The following is an 18,003-nucleotide window of genomic DNA, read 5'->3' as shown; positions in this document are numbered from 1 at the left end:
AGTCTCCTGAGGGGGAATAGGCTTTGTCGTGCCCTCTTCATGACTGTCTTGGTGTGTTTGGACCTTGATAGTTCGTTGGTGATGTGGACACCAAGGAACTTGAAGCTCTCAACCTGTTCCACTACAGCCCTGTCGATGAGAATGGGGGCATGCTCAGTCCTCTTTTTTTCCCTGTAGTCCACAAACATCTCCTTTGTCTTGGTCACGTTGAGGGAGAGGTTGTTATCCTGGCACCACACGGCCATGTCTCTGACCTCCTCCCTATAGGCTGTCTCATCGTTGTCGGTGATCAGGCCTACCACTGTTGTGTCGTCGGCAAACTTAATGATGGTGTTGGAGTCGTGCCTGGCCATGCAGTCATGGGTGAACAGTGATTACAGGAGGGGACTGAGCACGCACCCCTGAGGGGCCCCCGTGTTGAGGATCAGTGTGGCAGATGTGTTGTTACCTACCCTTACCACCTGGGGGCGGCCCGTCAGGAAGTCCAGGATCCAGTTGCAGAGGGAGGTGTTTAGTCCCAGGATCCTTAGCTTAGTGATGAGCTTTGAGGGCACTATGGTGTTGAATGCTGAGCTGTAGTCAATGAATAGCATTCTCACGTAGGTGTTCCTCTTGTCCAGGTGGGAAAGGGCAGTGTGGAGTGCAATAGAGATTGCATCATCTGTGGATCTGTTGGGGCGTTATGCAAATTGGAGTGGGTCTAGGGTTTCTGGGATAATGCTGTTGATGTGAGCCATGACCAGCCTTTCAAAGCACTTCATGGCTACAGACGTCAGTGCTACGGGTCGGTAGTCATTTAGGCAGGTTATCTTAGAGTCCTTGGGCACGGGGACTATGGTGGTCTGCTTGAAACATGTTGGTATTACAGACTCAGTCAGGGACATGTTGAAAATGTCAGTGATGACACTTGCCAGTTGGTCAGCACATGCTCGGAGTACACGTCCTGGTAATCTGTCTGGCCCTGCGGCCTTGTGAATGTTGACCTGCTTAAAAGTCTTACTCATATCGGCTACGGAGAGCGTGATCACATAGTCATCCGGAACAGCTGGTGCTCTCATGCATGCTTCAGTGTTGCTTGCCTCAAGGCGAGCATAGAAGGGGTTTAGCTTCGTCTGGAAGTCTTGTGTCACTGGGCAGCTTCGCGGCTGTGCTTCCCTTTGTAGTCTGTAATAGTTTTCAAGCCCTGCCACATCCGACGAGCGTCAGAGCCAGTGCAGTACGATTCAATCTTAGTCCTGTATTGACTCTTTGCCTGTTTGATGGTTCGTCGGAGGGCATAGCGGGATTTCTTATAAGCGTCCAGGTTAGAGTCCCGCTCCTTGAAAGCGGCAGCTCTACCCTTTAGCTCAGTGCGGATGTTTCCTGTAATCAATGGCTTCTGGTTGGGGTATGTACGTACGGTCACTGTGGGGACGACATCATCGATGCACTTATTGATGAAGCCAGTGACTGATGTGGTGTACTCCTCAATGCTATCTGAAGAATCCCGGAACATGTTCCAGTCTGTGCTAGCAAAACAGTCCTGTAGCTTAGCATCTGCGTCATCTGACCACTTTTTTATTAACCGAGTCACTGGTGCTTCCTGTTTAGTTTTTGCTTATAAGCAGGAATCAGGAGGATAGAGTTATGGTCAGATTTGCCAAATGGAGGGCGACGGAGAGCTTTGTATGCGTCTCTGTGTGTGGAGTAAAGGTGGTCTAGAGTTTTTTTTCCTCTGGTTGCACATTTAACATGCTGGTAGAAATGAGGTAGAACGGATTTAAGTTTCCCTGCATTAAAGTCCCCGGCCACTAGGAGCGCTGCATCTGGATGAGCATTTTCCTGTTGATTTATGGCCTTATACAGCTCATTCAGTGCAATCTTAATGCCAGCATTGGTTTGTGGTGGTAAATAGACAGCTATGAAAAATATAGATGAAAACTCTCTTGGTAAATAGTGTGGTCTACAGCTTATCATAAGATACTCTACCTCAGGCGAGCAAAACCTAGAGACTTCCTTAGTATTTGATTTTGTGCACCAGCTGTTGTTTACTTTCAGTTATTTGAAAAGGAAATCATCTCCCAAATATCACTATTTCTAAAACAAGCCAAGACAGTTGGTTGCAATTTCAATTTAATCCTCCAGAAACGACAGAACAAATAATGCAACAAATATTGTGGTTAAACTCAAATATACTAATTGATTAAAAAAAACATTATATTTTGACAAAATGTTTTAAAAATGTATAATCTTCGTAAATGATATCATAGGTAGGACTGATGGATTTATGTTGGACATGCAGCTAACAAAAACATGGACATATGTGCTCTACTCAAAATTATAACCAAATAATTGCAGCATTACCGCAAAAATGAAAGAGGAAAGTGGAAGGGGGAATTAAAAGTAAGGAACTTGTCTGTCAGCCCTGCATTAAAGACCATAATTGGTTAAAGAAAATTGTGATAAATAAAAAAGTATACCAGTTTCATTTAAGAACCAAAGGATTGACAGCCGTCCCATATAGATTGCAAAATAGTTGGGAAGAGATTTTTGATGTACAGATTACATGGCAAATTGTATATGAACTGATATGCAAAACGACGCTGGATTCAAAACGTATAATTTTTTTATTTAAATTATTATACAAAATTCTTGCTACCAACAGAATGGTATTTAAATGGCAGATACAATCTTCCCATCTCTGCAGATTTTGCTGCGAAGACAGAATCATTAGATCATTTGTTTTGGTACTGTCCATTTGTAGCTTGTTTTTGTCACAGGTCCAGGAATGGCTGAAGGATTGCAATATTAACCTGGAGCTAACCCTGCAGATAGCATTACTGGGTGATCTGAAAAGTCATAGTTTATCAATCAATAATATAATAATACTTATAGCAAAAATGTTTGTTTTCAATTTACAATCTGTAGAACCAATGAGAATAGAAGGGTTCAGAACTTTTGTGAAAAATCACAGTACAGTTGAAAAATATATGGCAAATAGAAATCCAATATGGATGCTGTTAAGATATAGATGGGAGGGGTTGACTGGAGCTGAAGGTTCAGACTAATAACAACTAATAACAACAAGATAACTAATGTAAAACATACTGTGTCCATAATAAGTATATAGGTCATAGGTTAAAAACTTTTATGAAAGAGCACAGTTTGAAAGATATGGCATATAGAAGCAAACCGGATGGACATCATGAAAATGATCAGAGAGGTTGAGGGTAGAGGAAGTTCAGGAGTAAAAACAAACAAACTAGAACTATTGTAAAATTGACTGTGTCCACAAAAAGTATATAGCATGTATAAGATGGAAGTAGAGGCCTAAGTGTTGTTGTTCACTAGTTTACTCCAATTAGGGGAGGGGTGATGGGGTTGGAAAGTAATAAAGGAAAATATATTGTAAAAAGGATATGTACAGTATGTATGTATGTATGTATGTATGTATGTATGTATGTATGTATGTATATATATGTGTGTATATATACAGTGGGGAGAACAAGTATTTGATACACTGACGATTTTGCAGGTTTTCCTACTTACAAAGCATGTAGAGGTCTGTAATTTTTATCATAGGTACACTTCAACTGTGAGAGACGGAATCTAAAAAATCCAGAAAATCACATTGTATGATTTTTAAGTAATTAATTTGCATTTTATTGCATGACATAAGTATTTGATCACCTACCAACCAGTAAGAATTCCGTCTCTCACAGACCTGTTAGTTTTTCTTTAAGAAGCCCTCCTGTTCTCCACTCATTACCTGTATTAACTGCACCTGTTTGAACTTGTTACCTGTATAAAAGACACCTGTCCACACACTCAATCAAACAGACTCCAACCTCTCCACAATGGCCAAGACCAGAGAGCTGTGTAAGGACATCAGGGATAACATTGTAGACCTGCACAAGGCTGGGATGGGCTACAGGACAATAAATAGGCAAGCAGCTTGGTGAGATGGCAACAACTGTTGGCGCAATTATTAGAAAATGGAAGAAGTTCAAGATGACGGTCAATCACCCTCGGTCTGGGGCTCCATGCAAGATCTCACCTCGTGGGGCATCAATGATCATGAGGAAGGTGAGGGATCAGCCCAGAACTACACGGCAGGACCTGGTCAATGACCTGAAGAGAGCTGGGACCACAGTCTCAAAGAAAACCATTAGTAACACACTACGCCGTCATGGATTAAAATCCTGCAGCGCATGCAAGGTCCCCCCTGCTCAAGCCAGCGCATGTCCAGGCCCGTCTGAAGTTTGCCAATGACCATCTGGATGATCCAGAGGAGGAATGGGAGAAGGTCATGTGGTCTGATGAGACAAAAATAGAGCTTTTTGGTCTAAACTCCACTCGCCGTGTTTGGAGGAAGAAGAAGGATGAGTACAACCCCAAGAACACCATCCCAACCGTGAAGCATGGAGGTGGAAACATCATTCTTTGGGGATGCTTTTCTGCAAAGGGGACAGGACGACTGCACCGTATTGAGGGGAGGATGGATGGGGCCATGTATCGCGAGATCTTGGCCAACAACCTCCTTCCCTCAGTAAGAGCATTGAAGATGGGTCGTGGTTGGGTCTTCCAGCATGACAACGACCCGAATCACACAGCCAGGGCAACTAAGGAGTGGCTCTGTAAGAAGCATCTCAAGGTCCTGGAGTGGCCTAGCCAGTCTCCAGACCTGAACCCAATAGAAAATCTTTGGAGGGAGCTGAAAGTCCGTATTGCCCAGCGACAGCCCCAAAACCTGAAGGATCTGGAGAAGGTCTGTATGGAGGAGTGGCCCAAAATCCCTGCTGCAGTGTGTGCAAACCTGGTCAAGACCTACAGGAAAACGTATGATCTCTGTAATTGCAAACAAAGGTTTCTGTACCAAATATTAAGTTCTGCTTTTCTGATGTATCAAATACTTATGTCATGCAATAAAATGCAAATTCATTACTTAAAAATCATCCAATGTGATTTTCTGGATTTTTGTTTTAGATTCCGTCTCTCACAGTTGAAGTGTACCTATGATAAAAATTACAGACCTCTACATGCTTTGTAAGTAGGAAAACCTGCAAAATCGGCAGTGTATCAAATACTTGTTCTCCCCACTGTATATATATTTGCGGAATACAAATATATGTGGGATTGGAAGTGATGCAGACAATTACATTGATGGAAGTTACAGCCTATCTGCAATATTAAAGCTGATCTACCCCCTAACACAATTGGCCCAGCGTTGTCTAGGGTAGGGGAGGGAATGGCAGGCAGGGATGTAGCTCAGTTGGTAGAGCATGACGTTTGCAACGCCAGGGTTGTGGGTTTGATTCCCACGGTGGGTATGATTTTTTTTTTTTATAATAATAATGTATGCACTCACTAACTGTTAGTCGCTCTGGATAAGAGCGTCTGCTAAATGACTAATGTAAATGTAATTACTACTGAAACAGGGTCCAGGTGGTAAGTATAAAGGTCCAGTCCATTTAAAAAACTGAAGGTCTCTTACACTTCAATGTTGTGATGCAAAACTCCTGGTGAAATGCATAGCACATAGAATAAAAAAGGTTTTACCAGATAATGTTCATCCTGATCAGACAGGCTTTTTACATGGACGATATATTGGAGATAATATACGACAATTACTTGAAACAATTGAACATTATAAAGTACGACTCTAATTTATATATAAATGCCTGGATTCATTTAATTTTGGTGAATCTCTTATACAATGGGTTATAGTTATGTACAGCAACCCCAGATGTAAAAAAGTAAATAATGGTTACTTCTCAGAAAATATTGAGCTTTTAAGAGGAGTAAAAGAAGGCTGTCCGTTGTCTCCCTATCTATTTATTATGGCCATTGAAATGCTAGCTATTAAAATTAGATCCAACAATAACTTCAAGGGGTTAGAAATCCAGGGGATAAAACAAAAGTGTCAATGTATGCCGATGACTCAAGTGTTTTTTTAAATCCGCAATCTGGATCCTTGCACAGTCTCAGTTAAGATCTTGATCACTTTTCTAGCCTCTCTGGACTAAAACCTAATTATGACAAGTGTGCCATATTACGTATTGGATCGTTAAAAGACACATTGTTTACACAACCTTGTAGTTTACCTATAAAATGGGCGGATGGTGAAGTAGACATACTTGGTATTCATATCTAAAAAAATATATAAATGAACTTACCACCATCAATTTCATTTGAAATGTTGCAAAAATAGATACGATTCTGCAACCACGGAGAGGTAAATACTTGTCTATTTATGGAAAAATCACATAGATTAACTCTTTGTTCCTATCACAGTTTACTTACTTACTAATGGCGCTACCTAGTCCAGATGACTCGTTTTTTTAAATCAAATGAGCAAAAAATATTTCCTTTTATTTGGAAAGCTAAGCCAGACAAAATTAAACATGCCTATTCATATAATGAATATGAGTTTGGGGGGCTAACATTATTCAATATTAAAGCTTTAAACGTCTCACTAAAAGCTTCACTCATACATAAGTTATACTTAAACCCAAAATGGTTCTCGAGTAGATTATTAACAAAGGCTCATCCTTTGTTTAAAAATTGCCTTTTTGTCTTTATACAGATTACAATTTCTCATTTCCGACTAATTGAAAATGAAATGTTGTTTAAAGTATCGCCCTTTCTTAAACAAGCCATATAAAGCTGGTTACAATTTCTGTTTTATCCTCCAGAAAAGACAGAACAAATATTACAACAAATATTATGGTTAAATTAAAATATACTGACATTCTTTATTGAAAAAATGTTTGTTTTTTTATTACATTTATTAGTGATATTATGAACAGAAATGGTAGAGTTATGTCACATATGCAGCTATCGAAAATATATGGGAATGTCTGCTCAATCCAAACTTATAACCAACTGATTGCAGCATTACGACAAAAATGGCAAGTGGAAAAGGGAGAAGGTAAGGAACTTGTTTGTCTGCCATATATTAAAGATACAAATTGGCTGAAAGGAATTGGCATAAATAGAAAAATATACCAGTTTCATTTGTGGACAAAAATGTTGACAGCTGCGCCATACAGGTTGCAAAATAAATGGGAAGAAATTTCCGATGTACCGATTCCATGGCACATGGTTTATGAACTGGTACAAAAAACAACACTTGATTCAACACTTTGAGTTTTTCCATTTAAATTATTATATACAATTCTTGCCACCAACAGAATGCTGTATATATGGGGCATACAACAATCTCAGCTCTGTAAATTTTGCTGCGAAGAGAGAAGAATCACTAGATCATATATTCTGGTATTGCCCCTATGTAGCTTGTTTCTGGTCACAGGTTCAGGAATGGGTTCACAACATTCACTTAAAATTAACCTTGCAAATAGCAGTGTTGGTCGATTGGGAAAGCCATAGTCAGTCAATAAATAATGTAATAATAATCGTAGGAAAGGTTTTCATCTTTAGCTCACAATCTGAGGATACTATACGATTAGAAAGGTTCAAAATGTAGGTAAAACATCACAGCGCAATTGAAGAATATATGGCACATGGAAACCAAATGAGGGTGGTCTATGGTGATAGCTGGGATGGGCTGAGAGTGGCTGAGTGTTGAGATTAAAGAGCTTATGTTTGGTAATGTATTATTGTTATGTGATTGCTGTATATAAATATACCATTTATGTAAAATGTGTATGCAAAATGTGTATGTAAAATGTATATGTAAAATGTATGTACAGTGCCAACTTTTGCAGCAATTACAGCTGCAAGTCTCTTGGGGTATGTCTCTATAAACTTGGCACATCTAGCCACTGGGATTTTTGCCCATTCTTCAAGGCAAAACTGCTCCAGCTCCTTCAAGTTGGATGGGTTCCGCTGGTGTACAGCAATCTATAAGTCATACCACATATTCTCAATTGGATTGAGGTCTGGGCTTTGACTAGGCCATTCCAAGACATTTAAATGTTTCCCCTTAAACCACTCAAGTGTTGCATTAGCAGTATGCTTAGGGTCATTGTCCTGCTGGAAGGTGAACCTCTGTCCCAGTCTCAAATCTCTGGAAGACTGAAACAGTTTTCCCTCAAGAATTTCCCTGTATTTAGCGCCATCCATCATTCCTTCAATTCTGACCAGTTTCCCAGTCCCTGCCGATGAAAAACATCTCGGGGTGATGAGAGGTGTTGTGTTTGCGCCAGACATAGCATTTTCCTTGATGGCCAAAAAGCTCAATTTTAGTCTCATCTGACATAGTACCTTCTTCCATATGTTTGGGGAGTCTCCCACATGCCTTTTGGCGAACACCAAACGTGTTTGCTTATTTTTTTCTTTAAGCAATGGCTTTTTCCTGGCCACTCTTCCGTAAAGCCCAGCTCTGTGGAGTATACGGCTTAAAGTGGTCCTATGGACAGACACTCCAATCTCCACTGTGGAGCTTTGCAGCTCCTTCAGGGTTATCTTTGGTCTCTTTGTTGCCTCTGATTAATGCCCTCCTTGCCCGGTGCGAGAGTTTTGGTCTTGGCAGGTTTGTTGTGGTGCCATATCCTTTCCATTTTTTAATAATGGCTTTATGGTGCTCCGTGGGATGTTCAAAGTTTCTGATATTTTTTCATAACCCAACCCTGATCTGTACTTCTCCACAATTTTGTCCCTGACCTGTTTGGAGAGCTCCTTGGTCTTCATGGTGCCGCTTGCTTGGTGGTGACCCTTGCTTAGCGGTGTTGCAGACCCTGGAGCCTTTCAGAACAGGTGTATATACACTGAGATCATGTGACACTTAGATTGCACACAGGTGGACTTTATTTAACTAATTATGTGACTTCTGAAAAAAATACTATAAATTACATTTCAAATATATATATAATAAACTTGTATGCCATCTGTAAATACGAATACAATTGTTACATTACGAGCCTAGTTGGTTTAGCCACGGAAAAAGACAGAAACCTTCTCGCTAGCCATGATCGGGTGGACATGCCGAGAGATGAGTTTGGATTGGTCTGCCATGTAGCAAGCTTCGGTCTATAACATGAGCTGCTCAGTATGTGTAGGTAATCCTTTCTAACGCAGCTTTTTTTTTTTTAAGATATCACGAAGAACTGCATAATTGTTACTAATGCTCTCCACTTTCTGGAGGAACAAGTTTTGAAATCAGTGGAATGCCCGGTGGAAGTAGAGTATGATAGCTAAGGAGATGGAAAACATTTTGCCGTTTGATTACAAAAAATGCGAAGGGAGCCAAATAAATAACACATAGAAGAAGGCTGTTGTATCCATGTATATGGGTAAGAGAGTCTAGGTAGCTACATCTTCCGATATTATAAGTTTCTAATTTTGTCAGAAAGCCGTTTTCATTGTGAGTTAAAGCGTACTGTTTGCTAGCTAGCTAACATTGGCTGGCTGGCTCACTAGCTAACGTTACGTGTATGATCTATGTTGTAATATTATTCATATCTCAGAACCATTTGCATTGCTAGTTATAGCGTAATGTTAGCAAGCTAGGTAACATTGAACTTAGCTAGTTGGTTAGCTTTAGCTACCTGCAGATTAATTCAGGGTAGTAACGTTATGAGTTGGGATCATGGTTCATTGTTTAGCTAGCTAGCTACATATCTAAACAAAAGACTCCACTATGCAAGTTACCATTTTACTGTACTGTTTACACCTTCTGTATCCTGTGCATATGACAATAAACTTAGATTTTATTTGAACTGGCTAGCCAGCTAACTTAACAAACCAAAACATTGTTTAGAAAGTTTATTTTAGTTGCCTGGTTTGCTAGATTGACATATACTAAATTCATTTTTAAACTAATGGGTTTATTGGTGTTAAAATACACCAATTATGCCGATGTCATGCAGCCTGTCGTTTTTGTGTTTATACTTTTTCATAACGACAACGACAAGTTTGATGTCGGACGACAATAGAATGTTCATGAACTCACTGCGACAACTGTCTACAGACATCCCGATAGACGTAGTATGAACCAGCCTTTAGTCTTGAAATCTTTGGTTGTTTAGTACCCTACCGTACTCACTCTGTATAGCACATGGCCTCAAATGTGAATCCTTAAAGAGATGGGTGGGGCTAAGGCTAAGAGGTTGTGAACGATGCTGAATGGGTGTAGACAAAGAAGAGTTCTCCAGTCCAGGCCATTTTCTCAAAAGTGGGGTTACAAGTTTATCAACTTGCAAAGCAGAATTTATTTCCCATTGTTTCTCAACTGTAGTGTATGATATAACATTTTAAAGCTCTGAGTCTCTACTTTTATCCAATGTAAAAAACACAATTTCTCAAAAACAAGTGAAATCTCAAAATAAATGTCTGGACCCTTCTATAACATGCCAGTGACATAAAAAATAGAGATTTGGTTCTAAAAAAGCAAACTTCTCCTTTAACTCTGTGGCCTTACAATTGCGCCCTGGGGATAAATACAGTTATTGAAATAAATTAAATGATATAGAAGTACAGGTGTAGCTTTGAGAGGATTGCTACTCCTTGTCTGGTTGGCTGGGGGTGTTCTGTTTTCAGAGTTCAAAAGCGGTCTAATGTCAAGATAAGTCCAAGTACCACGACATTTGTCGTGTAGATCCATCTACGTACTGTATAACTAATTCCCAAATGAACGAGAAAGGTAGGCACCATCTTAAATGACTAAATTAGAGTAGACAATGCCTATATTTGGGAGCAAACATTTGAAGGCATTTTGGTGTTAAGATACACTGTAATGTTACATCACTCACTCTGTGTTGTGGTGGACATAGTCGTAGCGTAAAAACAGGGAGGTGTAGAAGGCTTCAGTGAGCAGGGAGTAGATAGCAATCATGACCAGGAGCACAGCGAGCTTTAGGACCGAGTTCAGTCGCAGGAACACCGCGCACGTCACCATGGCGAGCACCCCCGTGAACACAAAATACTGTGGAGGAAAACATTGACACACACCACTTAAAAGGGGTAATCTGGAATTGGTACATACATCTTTGGACTTTTAAATGCATTTTATATAGCCATTGATTCTTGAAGAATATAACTATAAATGCCACATGAGCTTAGTTCGTGATGTTGTACTGCACCTCATCAGAGGCCAAAATATAAGCAATGTAAACAATGTCATTTTTATCTCATGGAAGTCAGTCCTTGTATCCATAGCCATAGCCATGGGTAGATGTTTGGGGGTGGTTACAGAGGGCTATATCGGTCCGCTGATACAGGACTAGTAAAGTCCCCTTTTGTAAAAAATATTTGTATAATAATAATAATAATATATATTTATTTTATTATTATAACTTTTTTATTCAGATTTTTCAGGGGGTGCTGCTGCACCCTCAGCACCCCTACTTCCCAAGGCTATGTTCATAGCTCTATGTATGAATTTGAAAGTGGTTACATTTCTCCTACCCATCCCTCAGCTGTCCCAGATTTCCCATTTAGTGAACATAATACAGTTGAAGGGCAAAAAAACACTTAATTTCAGGAAATTACATTATTTTATTTAATGAGCTGGAAATTGCCTATTCATTTATATTGGGATTTTGTTTTCAATGTTGTGAATTAAAGTCCTATTCATTTCCTGAGTTGAAATGGAATTGATGCAAGCCCCTGACCTGTGATGAGAAGATATACACTACATTACCAAAAGTATGTGGAAACCTGCTCGTCCCCCCTTTGCTGCTATAACAGCCTCCACTCTTCTGGGAAGGCTTTCCACTAGATGTTGGAACATTGCTGCGGGGACTTGTTTTTTATTTTATTTTATTTTTTAGGGGGTAGATCAGCTTAATATTGCAGACAGATTGTAACTTCCATCAATGTAATTGTCTGCATCACTTCCCCCATGTTTTTTTATATATAAAATATAGGGACTTGTTTCCATTCAGCCACAAGAGCATTAGTGAAGTCGGGCACTGATGTTGGGCGATAAGGCCTGGCTCACAGTCGGCGTTCCAATTCATCCCAAAGGTGTTCGATGGGGTTGAGGTCAGGGTTCTGTGCAGGCCAGTCAAGTTCTTCCACACCGACGACAAACCATTTCTGTATGGACCTCACTTTGTGCATGGAGGCATTGTCATGCTGAAACAGGAAAGGGCCTTCCCCAAACTGTTGCCACAAAGTTGGAAGCACAGAATCGTCTAGTTGGAAAGATGGTTTCCTATGACGGTGCCACGTTGAAAGTCACTAAGCTCTACAGTAAGGCCATTCTACTGCCAATGTTTGTCTATGGAGATCGCATGGCTGTGTGCTCGATTTTATACACCTGTCAGCAATGGGTGTTGCTGAAGGGGTGTCCACATACTTTTGTATATATAGTGAACTATGCTCATTGGAAAAAAAATAACAACTGTAGCGGAACCACAGGAATAAATATGGTAACTCTTCAGAGAAATACACCTGATTATTTTCTACTCTTATCTAATCTCCACAGTTGTGTTAAAATGGCTTGTGTGCAGCTGTGATACACAATACAACAAGCTATTTAAAAAATGTACGACATAATCAACTGATAGGGAGTTATTTATCTATCAAAGAAGCTGTGCCTTGCTTAGAAAATGCCTTATTGTGCACTGCAGTGGCGGTTCATGTCGTTCAAGTTAGGAAGGATGATTTTATGCATTTCTTTACTTGCCCAGTGTAGTGTGTAAGCAATTTAATTTTGTGGGTGAACTGAGTTGACACTTGTCTTTTTGGATAATATCAGTAGCATAGCCAGAAATTCGTTGGTGGGTGGTTGCTGCAGAAATTTGGGTGGGCCAAAAAAGGTATGGGGAAACAGCTAACTTCCAGCAATTCTACACATTTTGTCATGGGGCAGAGAGGAAAATGTGCAGTTTCAAAGCTAATTTCCTGCAATACTACACATTTTGTCATGGGGCAGAGAGGAAAATGAGCAGTTTATAGCTAATCTCATGCTATTCTACATATTTTGCCATGAGGCTGAGAGAACATTTAGCATTTTTAATTTAATTAAAGCTAAAATATAGGTGTGTTGAATGTGATAAAGGCACTGGATTTTGAACTGTCTTGTTTGATAAATGAACAAATGAAGCAGGCAGTGGCATGGTGCATATAGCAATAGAAGCACAGTGTCATATGCCTCAATGCGGTCATATTCGTGCCTTATTGGTGGTGTGGCTTTCAGTTAGTTATTTTTGGCCACCCATCTCATGAGTGAATGTCATTCCCGCTAATCTTGATTGTCATTCCAATGCACTGCTAGCTATGAATTCTATCTGAGGGTGTTTGCATGTTTAGGTAATAATACAAATAATGTCCCGTTTGGAATACTGGAAAGTAGAGAGCATCTTTTACTTTTTTTGGCTCAATCTGATTGGGTGGGCCTGGCTCCCCAGTCGGTGGGCCCAGGCCCACACCTGCCTACGTGGCTGGATAACATGTTATCTTAGTTTCACCCTGTGAAGTGTTCCCCTGCAATACTAAACTACTATATAACGCCATGTTAATACCATATTGTTAGTACTGTAGTTACAGTGTTACTACACAGGTATAAGACCAACTTAATGTAAAGTGTTACTGTCTAGTACAGTTACCTCAGGGTAGAAGCAGATGTCAGGGATGGGGGCGGATGTGTTGAAGGTCTGGTTGCTGAAGGTGCTGGACTTGTCAAAATCACACCACAGCTTCAGGAGAGGAACAGAGAGAGATCAGCGTTGTACATTATTGTCTCTATAAATAATCAGTGTATGCATACTCGATCAGTGAAGGAATACTCAAATACAGGCACATGCACAGAGCATAAGCACCTGCCTCCTTGCCCTCCCACTCGCCAAGTATATATATTTTGTTTACCGTTGTCATTGTTGTTCTGAACCCACTGCCCCTAAGTCGTTGTGACATCATCAAGTTCACCACCCCCCATCCCTACCCTGTCCTGGTCTGTCCTGTACGGAGCTCACATGCGCCTGGTTGTACCTTTTTCCCAGCCTGCCCTGTATGGAGATTGTGCACGCCCCGTATCCAAACTTGCATGGCTTGAGATGCGGTCACCGGTCAAGTGTGTGTAGCAAGCTACCTAGTTTAAATATCAACAGTACTGCCACAGCAGCATAACATTTGATTGACACTTGATTTACATCAGGGTTCCCCAACTGGAGGCCCACAGGCCAAATTTGGCGAGCGGGTGATTTTAATTTGGCACCTCAAGTTTTCTCTGCGTGCGTAAATTGAATTTAATTCCCTTTTTATGCACTTTTCTCTCTCTACATATATTCTGACCTTGAACTTAAGCATGGGTTAACACATGTGCCAGCCAGGTATTCCGTTTGGGGTGGAGTTTACAGAAATGGAGGTGTGGCAGAGGTGTGTCTACAGATATGCTGTATTCTGACCTTGACTTAATTCCATCACCTTTACGCGCGAGGAAACAATGAATAAGGTTGAGTGAACCTGTTAGTTCCTAGTAGAAAAACATCTACTTGCTTTTTTCCGATAGAAATTACACACACACTGTCATTTATAAATTAATAAGAGCTATTGATAAGAGTATGATGTGCTAAAAGCATACAGTACATAGACCATGCAACCTCACAGACTAATGATGAGAGTATTTCACAGGCTTTGAATGGAAGTAATGACTTGCAAGCAATGTTGCTCTGATCCTGAAAAGAGTAGGTTCAGCTGTAAATCTATTGCTGGGCAAAGGACCATTAGTTTTGAGTAGGTATAGAAAGAGGGCCCTATATTTAAGGGTTTAGAATTGAACTGGCCCAATTCCATTGAGAGATAGTATACACAATGTGAGAACCCCTTACCAAACCAGCTCTGACCGTGCTCTAAAGTATAAGGCATCTCATAATCACCTCTGGTTGTACTCACAATGTTGCCTGACTCTTGACCATCTGTCCTCACTGACCTACTTTTGACCTCGTCTAGTCTGTAGACTACTTTGTCGTTTTTTTGTTATGTCTACCATGACCTGAACTTGTGTATCTCTCTCCCTTTCATTTTTGCTGGTGTTTTTTGCCTCTTGGCCACCATTGCAAATGAGATCTGGTTCCCAGCTGACCCACCAGGTTAAATAAAGGTTGAATAAAGAATGAGAGAAATTCAAAAATGAATAAAACATTCCTGTAGAAACGGTCTGAGCCTTTGGTCTGGAAGCCAACTATCTCCATAGTAATGACCTCTGGCTGAACCCACAATGTAAAACATCTCAGTAAAAAGTCACAGACTGTGCCCGGAAATCAATGGCAAAATATCTCTAGTACCCTTTTCACACCATTGTGTCAGAGCCATATTGGCTCTGATAATTTTTTTTACATTATCCTTTCCAGCACAATTCCTTCAGGGACTTATTGAATTGAACTTAATGGTGAACATGCATAAAGATGGCGGATTACAGATATAACATAAGCACTATAATCACATTGTTTTTGTCCTATGGTGCGTGACATGGTTTTAATTGTCACGGATTCAGCCCCTCCTCCTTGTTCGGGCAGGCTTCGGCGTTCGTCGTCACCGGAGTACTAGCTGCTACCGATCTATGTTTCTGTGTTCTACTTGTTTTGTCTTCATTGTACACACCTGGTTCCCATTATGTCTATGATTTGTTCCCTATTTAACCCTCTGGCTCCCACTGTGTTGTGTGCGTGTTTGTTCTATGTTTGGTGTTATCGACTGGTGAGCGGGATTGTCCTCCCTGTGTGGAGTGTATGTTCATTTTATATTTACGAGTAAAGTACGCGTTGTCTACTAGCTCTGTGTCCTGCGCCTGACTCCGTCCTACCGCTACACACTGACGCCTGACATTAATGCACCCATAAATTGTCTCAATCGGTTTTTTCAATAGCCGGCATCTGGGAGCTAGAATTGGGATCATGTACATTTGCGGCCAAATATATTGGCACCTTTGTACTTTTCTTAAATATTTCCCTATTTCTTAAAAAATGGTCTTCACACCTTGTTTTTGGATTTTCAACATTGCAGAACCAACTTTATTTTTTTACTTAAGTTAAAAAATTTAATTGAGAAAATAAAGACAAATGGCATGGACAAAATGATTGGCACCCCAGAGCTAGTACTTGGTTGTACAGCCTTTGGCCAAGATAACTGCCAAAAAATGCTTCTTGTAGCCATCAATCACCTTTCTACTGGCAATTTGGCCCACTCTTCTGCAGCAAACTGCTGTAATTCTTCAATGTTTGATGGGTTCCCTCCACCAACTGTGGTTTTCAGCTCTCGCCATAGGTTTTAGATGTGATTCAGATCTGGCCACTTCAGAACAGTCCAGAATTTATTCTTGAACCATTCCAGGATGCTTTTTATGTGTGTTTGGGGTTGTTGTCCTACTGGAAGACCCACAACCTTCAACAGAAACACAGTTTTTGGACACTGACTTGAACATTGCACTCCAAAACACCTTGATAATTTGCTGATTTAATGATGTCTTGCACACATTCAAGGCCCCCAGTACCAGAGGCTGGAAAGTAACCCCACATCATTATCAAACCTTCCCCATAATTGATTGTAGGGAGAGTGTTATTTTCTTTGAATGCTTCATTTGGTTGTTGGAGACACATCAAAGCCTAATTGAACTTCTCAAAAACCCACCTAAATAAGCCTAAATCCTGGGGGAAATGTTATGTGGATCAATAAAACAACGTAAGAGCTCTTTGGCAATAAAGCTCAGCGCTGTGTTTACTGAAGACCAAATTAAGCATTCAATGAAAAGAACACCTTCCCTACAATCAAACATGAGGAGGATTGATAATACTGTAGGGTTGCTTTGCTGCCTCTGATACTGGGTCTCCATTGAATGTTATGGGTCTTCCAGCAGGACAACGTCCCCAAACACACATCAAAAGCACCCAGGAATGGTTAAGAAAAGATGCTGGAACCGTTCTGGAGTTGCTAGCGAAGAGTCCAGATCTAAATCACATCCAAAACCTATGGTGAGATGTGAAAACAGCAGTTGGTGGAGGGCACCCCTCAAATATTGAAGAATTAGATCAGTTTACTGCTGAAAAGTGGGCCAAATTGCCAGTAGAAAGGCGTAGCAAGCTCAATGATGGCTACAAGAAGCGTTTGTCTGCAGTTATCTTGGCCAAAGGCTGTACAACCAAGGACTAGCTCCGGGGTGCCAATAATTTTGTCCATGCCATTTGTCGTTATTTTCTTAAGTTTACAAAAATAAAGTTGGCATTTGTAAAGGCATTTGTGGTTAGAGAATGGAGGCCGGCCACCATCTTTATGCACATCTGCTGTGTAAATGTCTGGCTAAACTCACAATGTTGATCATGGCCGCCAGGAAGTTGATGAGGATGGAGACAAAGACGATGACGTTGCGGGCCATGTAGGTCTCATTGATCCAGCAGCAGGACTTGCGCAGAACCAACGGCAGACACTTGTAGTCCTCCGCCGTGGTCACCAGGACTAGGAATGAGTGCAGGACGATGAGCACCGAAGACTGGATCACCATGGTCACCATCCTGCAGACATGAGCAATGGACAATAACACTAAGGCAGCTGAAAAATGTATGGCGACAGTATGATGTTTCAATTAAATACAGGTGAAAACAGTGAAAAGAGTTGGTGATGTGACCATTGCCGCAATGTTGAAGGTGGGAGAGCATTAATCACCTTATGGGATTTGATTGAACTACAGACAACTCCTGACAATGTGCCATTGTCTCTTCAATCTTACGCAACCGCAATGCAATGAGTGGAGTCGTCACTCTATCTGACGTAAGACAAGAGGCCAGTGCAATAAACTAGAGCATGCCATTATCCAAACCACAAAAAAATTATGTTATTGAATTGGGAACGGAAAACTGTAGAGCACTTCCACTTTCATCTCCCCCACCCCTAGGAGTTCAGGGTTGCAATATTCTGGTAACTTTCCAAAAATGCCCAGATTTTCCAGAAATCCAGGTTGAAAAATTCCTGGGAATTTTAGGAATGTTACCGGAATTTTGCAATCCTACAACTGTCCCTCTATTACCTGGCGGAAGGCAGCAGGCTCTGAATGGCCGTGATGAAGATGAGCACGATGAAGGCGCACACCAGGTTGGACTTGAACACTTCGTCCCTCATTTGGGAATA

The 18,003-nt window shown here is 40.8% G+C and overlaps 1 protein-coding gene across 2 annotated transcripts in view; it reads right to left on the bottom strand.

Annotated features, from left to right (window-relative positions):
- adcy8 (adenylate cyclase 8 (brain)) overlaps positions 1–18,003 on the bottom strand; it is a 246,172-nt gene that overhangs the window by 46,512 nt on the left and 181,657 nt on the right. For both annotated transcript variants that reach the window (XM_041841461.2, XM_041841460.2), the window contains 4 exons: positions 17,903–18,003; positions 17,189–17,390; positions 13,494–13,583; positions 10,692–10,864 (listed from right to left, as the gene is read on the bottom strand). In XM_041841461.2, the coding sequence (XP_041697395.1) occupies positions 10,692–10,864; positions 13,494–13,583; positions 17,189–17,390; positions 17,903–18,003 (566 nt within the window). The remainder of the gene's footprint in view (positions 1–10,691; positions 10,865–13,493; positions 13,584–17,188; positions 17,391–17,902) is intronic.

Source organism: Coregonus clupeaformis, unplaced genomic scaffold (genome assembly GCF_020615455.1).
Source record: "Coregonus clupeaformis isolate EN_2021a unplaced genomic scaffold, ASM2061545v1 scaf0021, whole genome shotgun sequence".
NCBI lineage: Eukaryota > Metazoa > Chordata > Actinopteri > Salmoniformes > Salmonidae > Coregonus > Coregonus clupeaformis.
The sequence above is the reverse complement of the archived record's forward strand: the minus strand, read 5'-3'. Positions and strand labels throughout refer to the sequence as shown.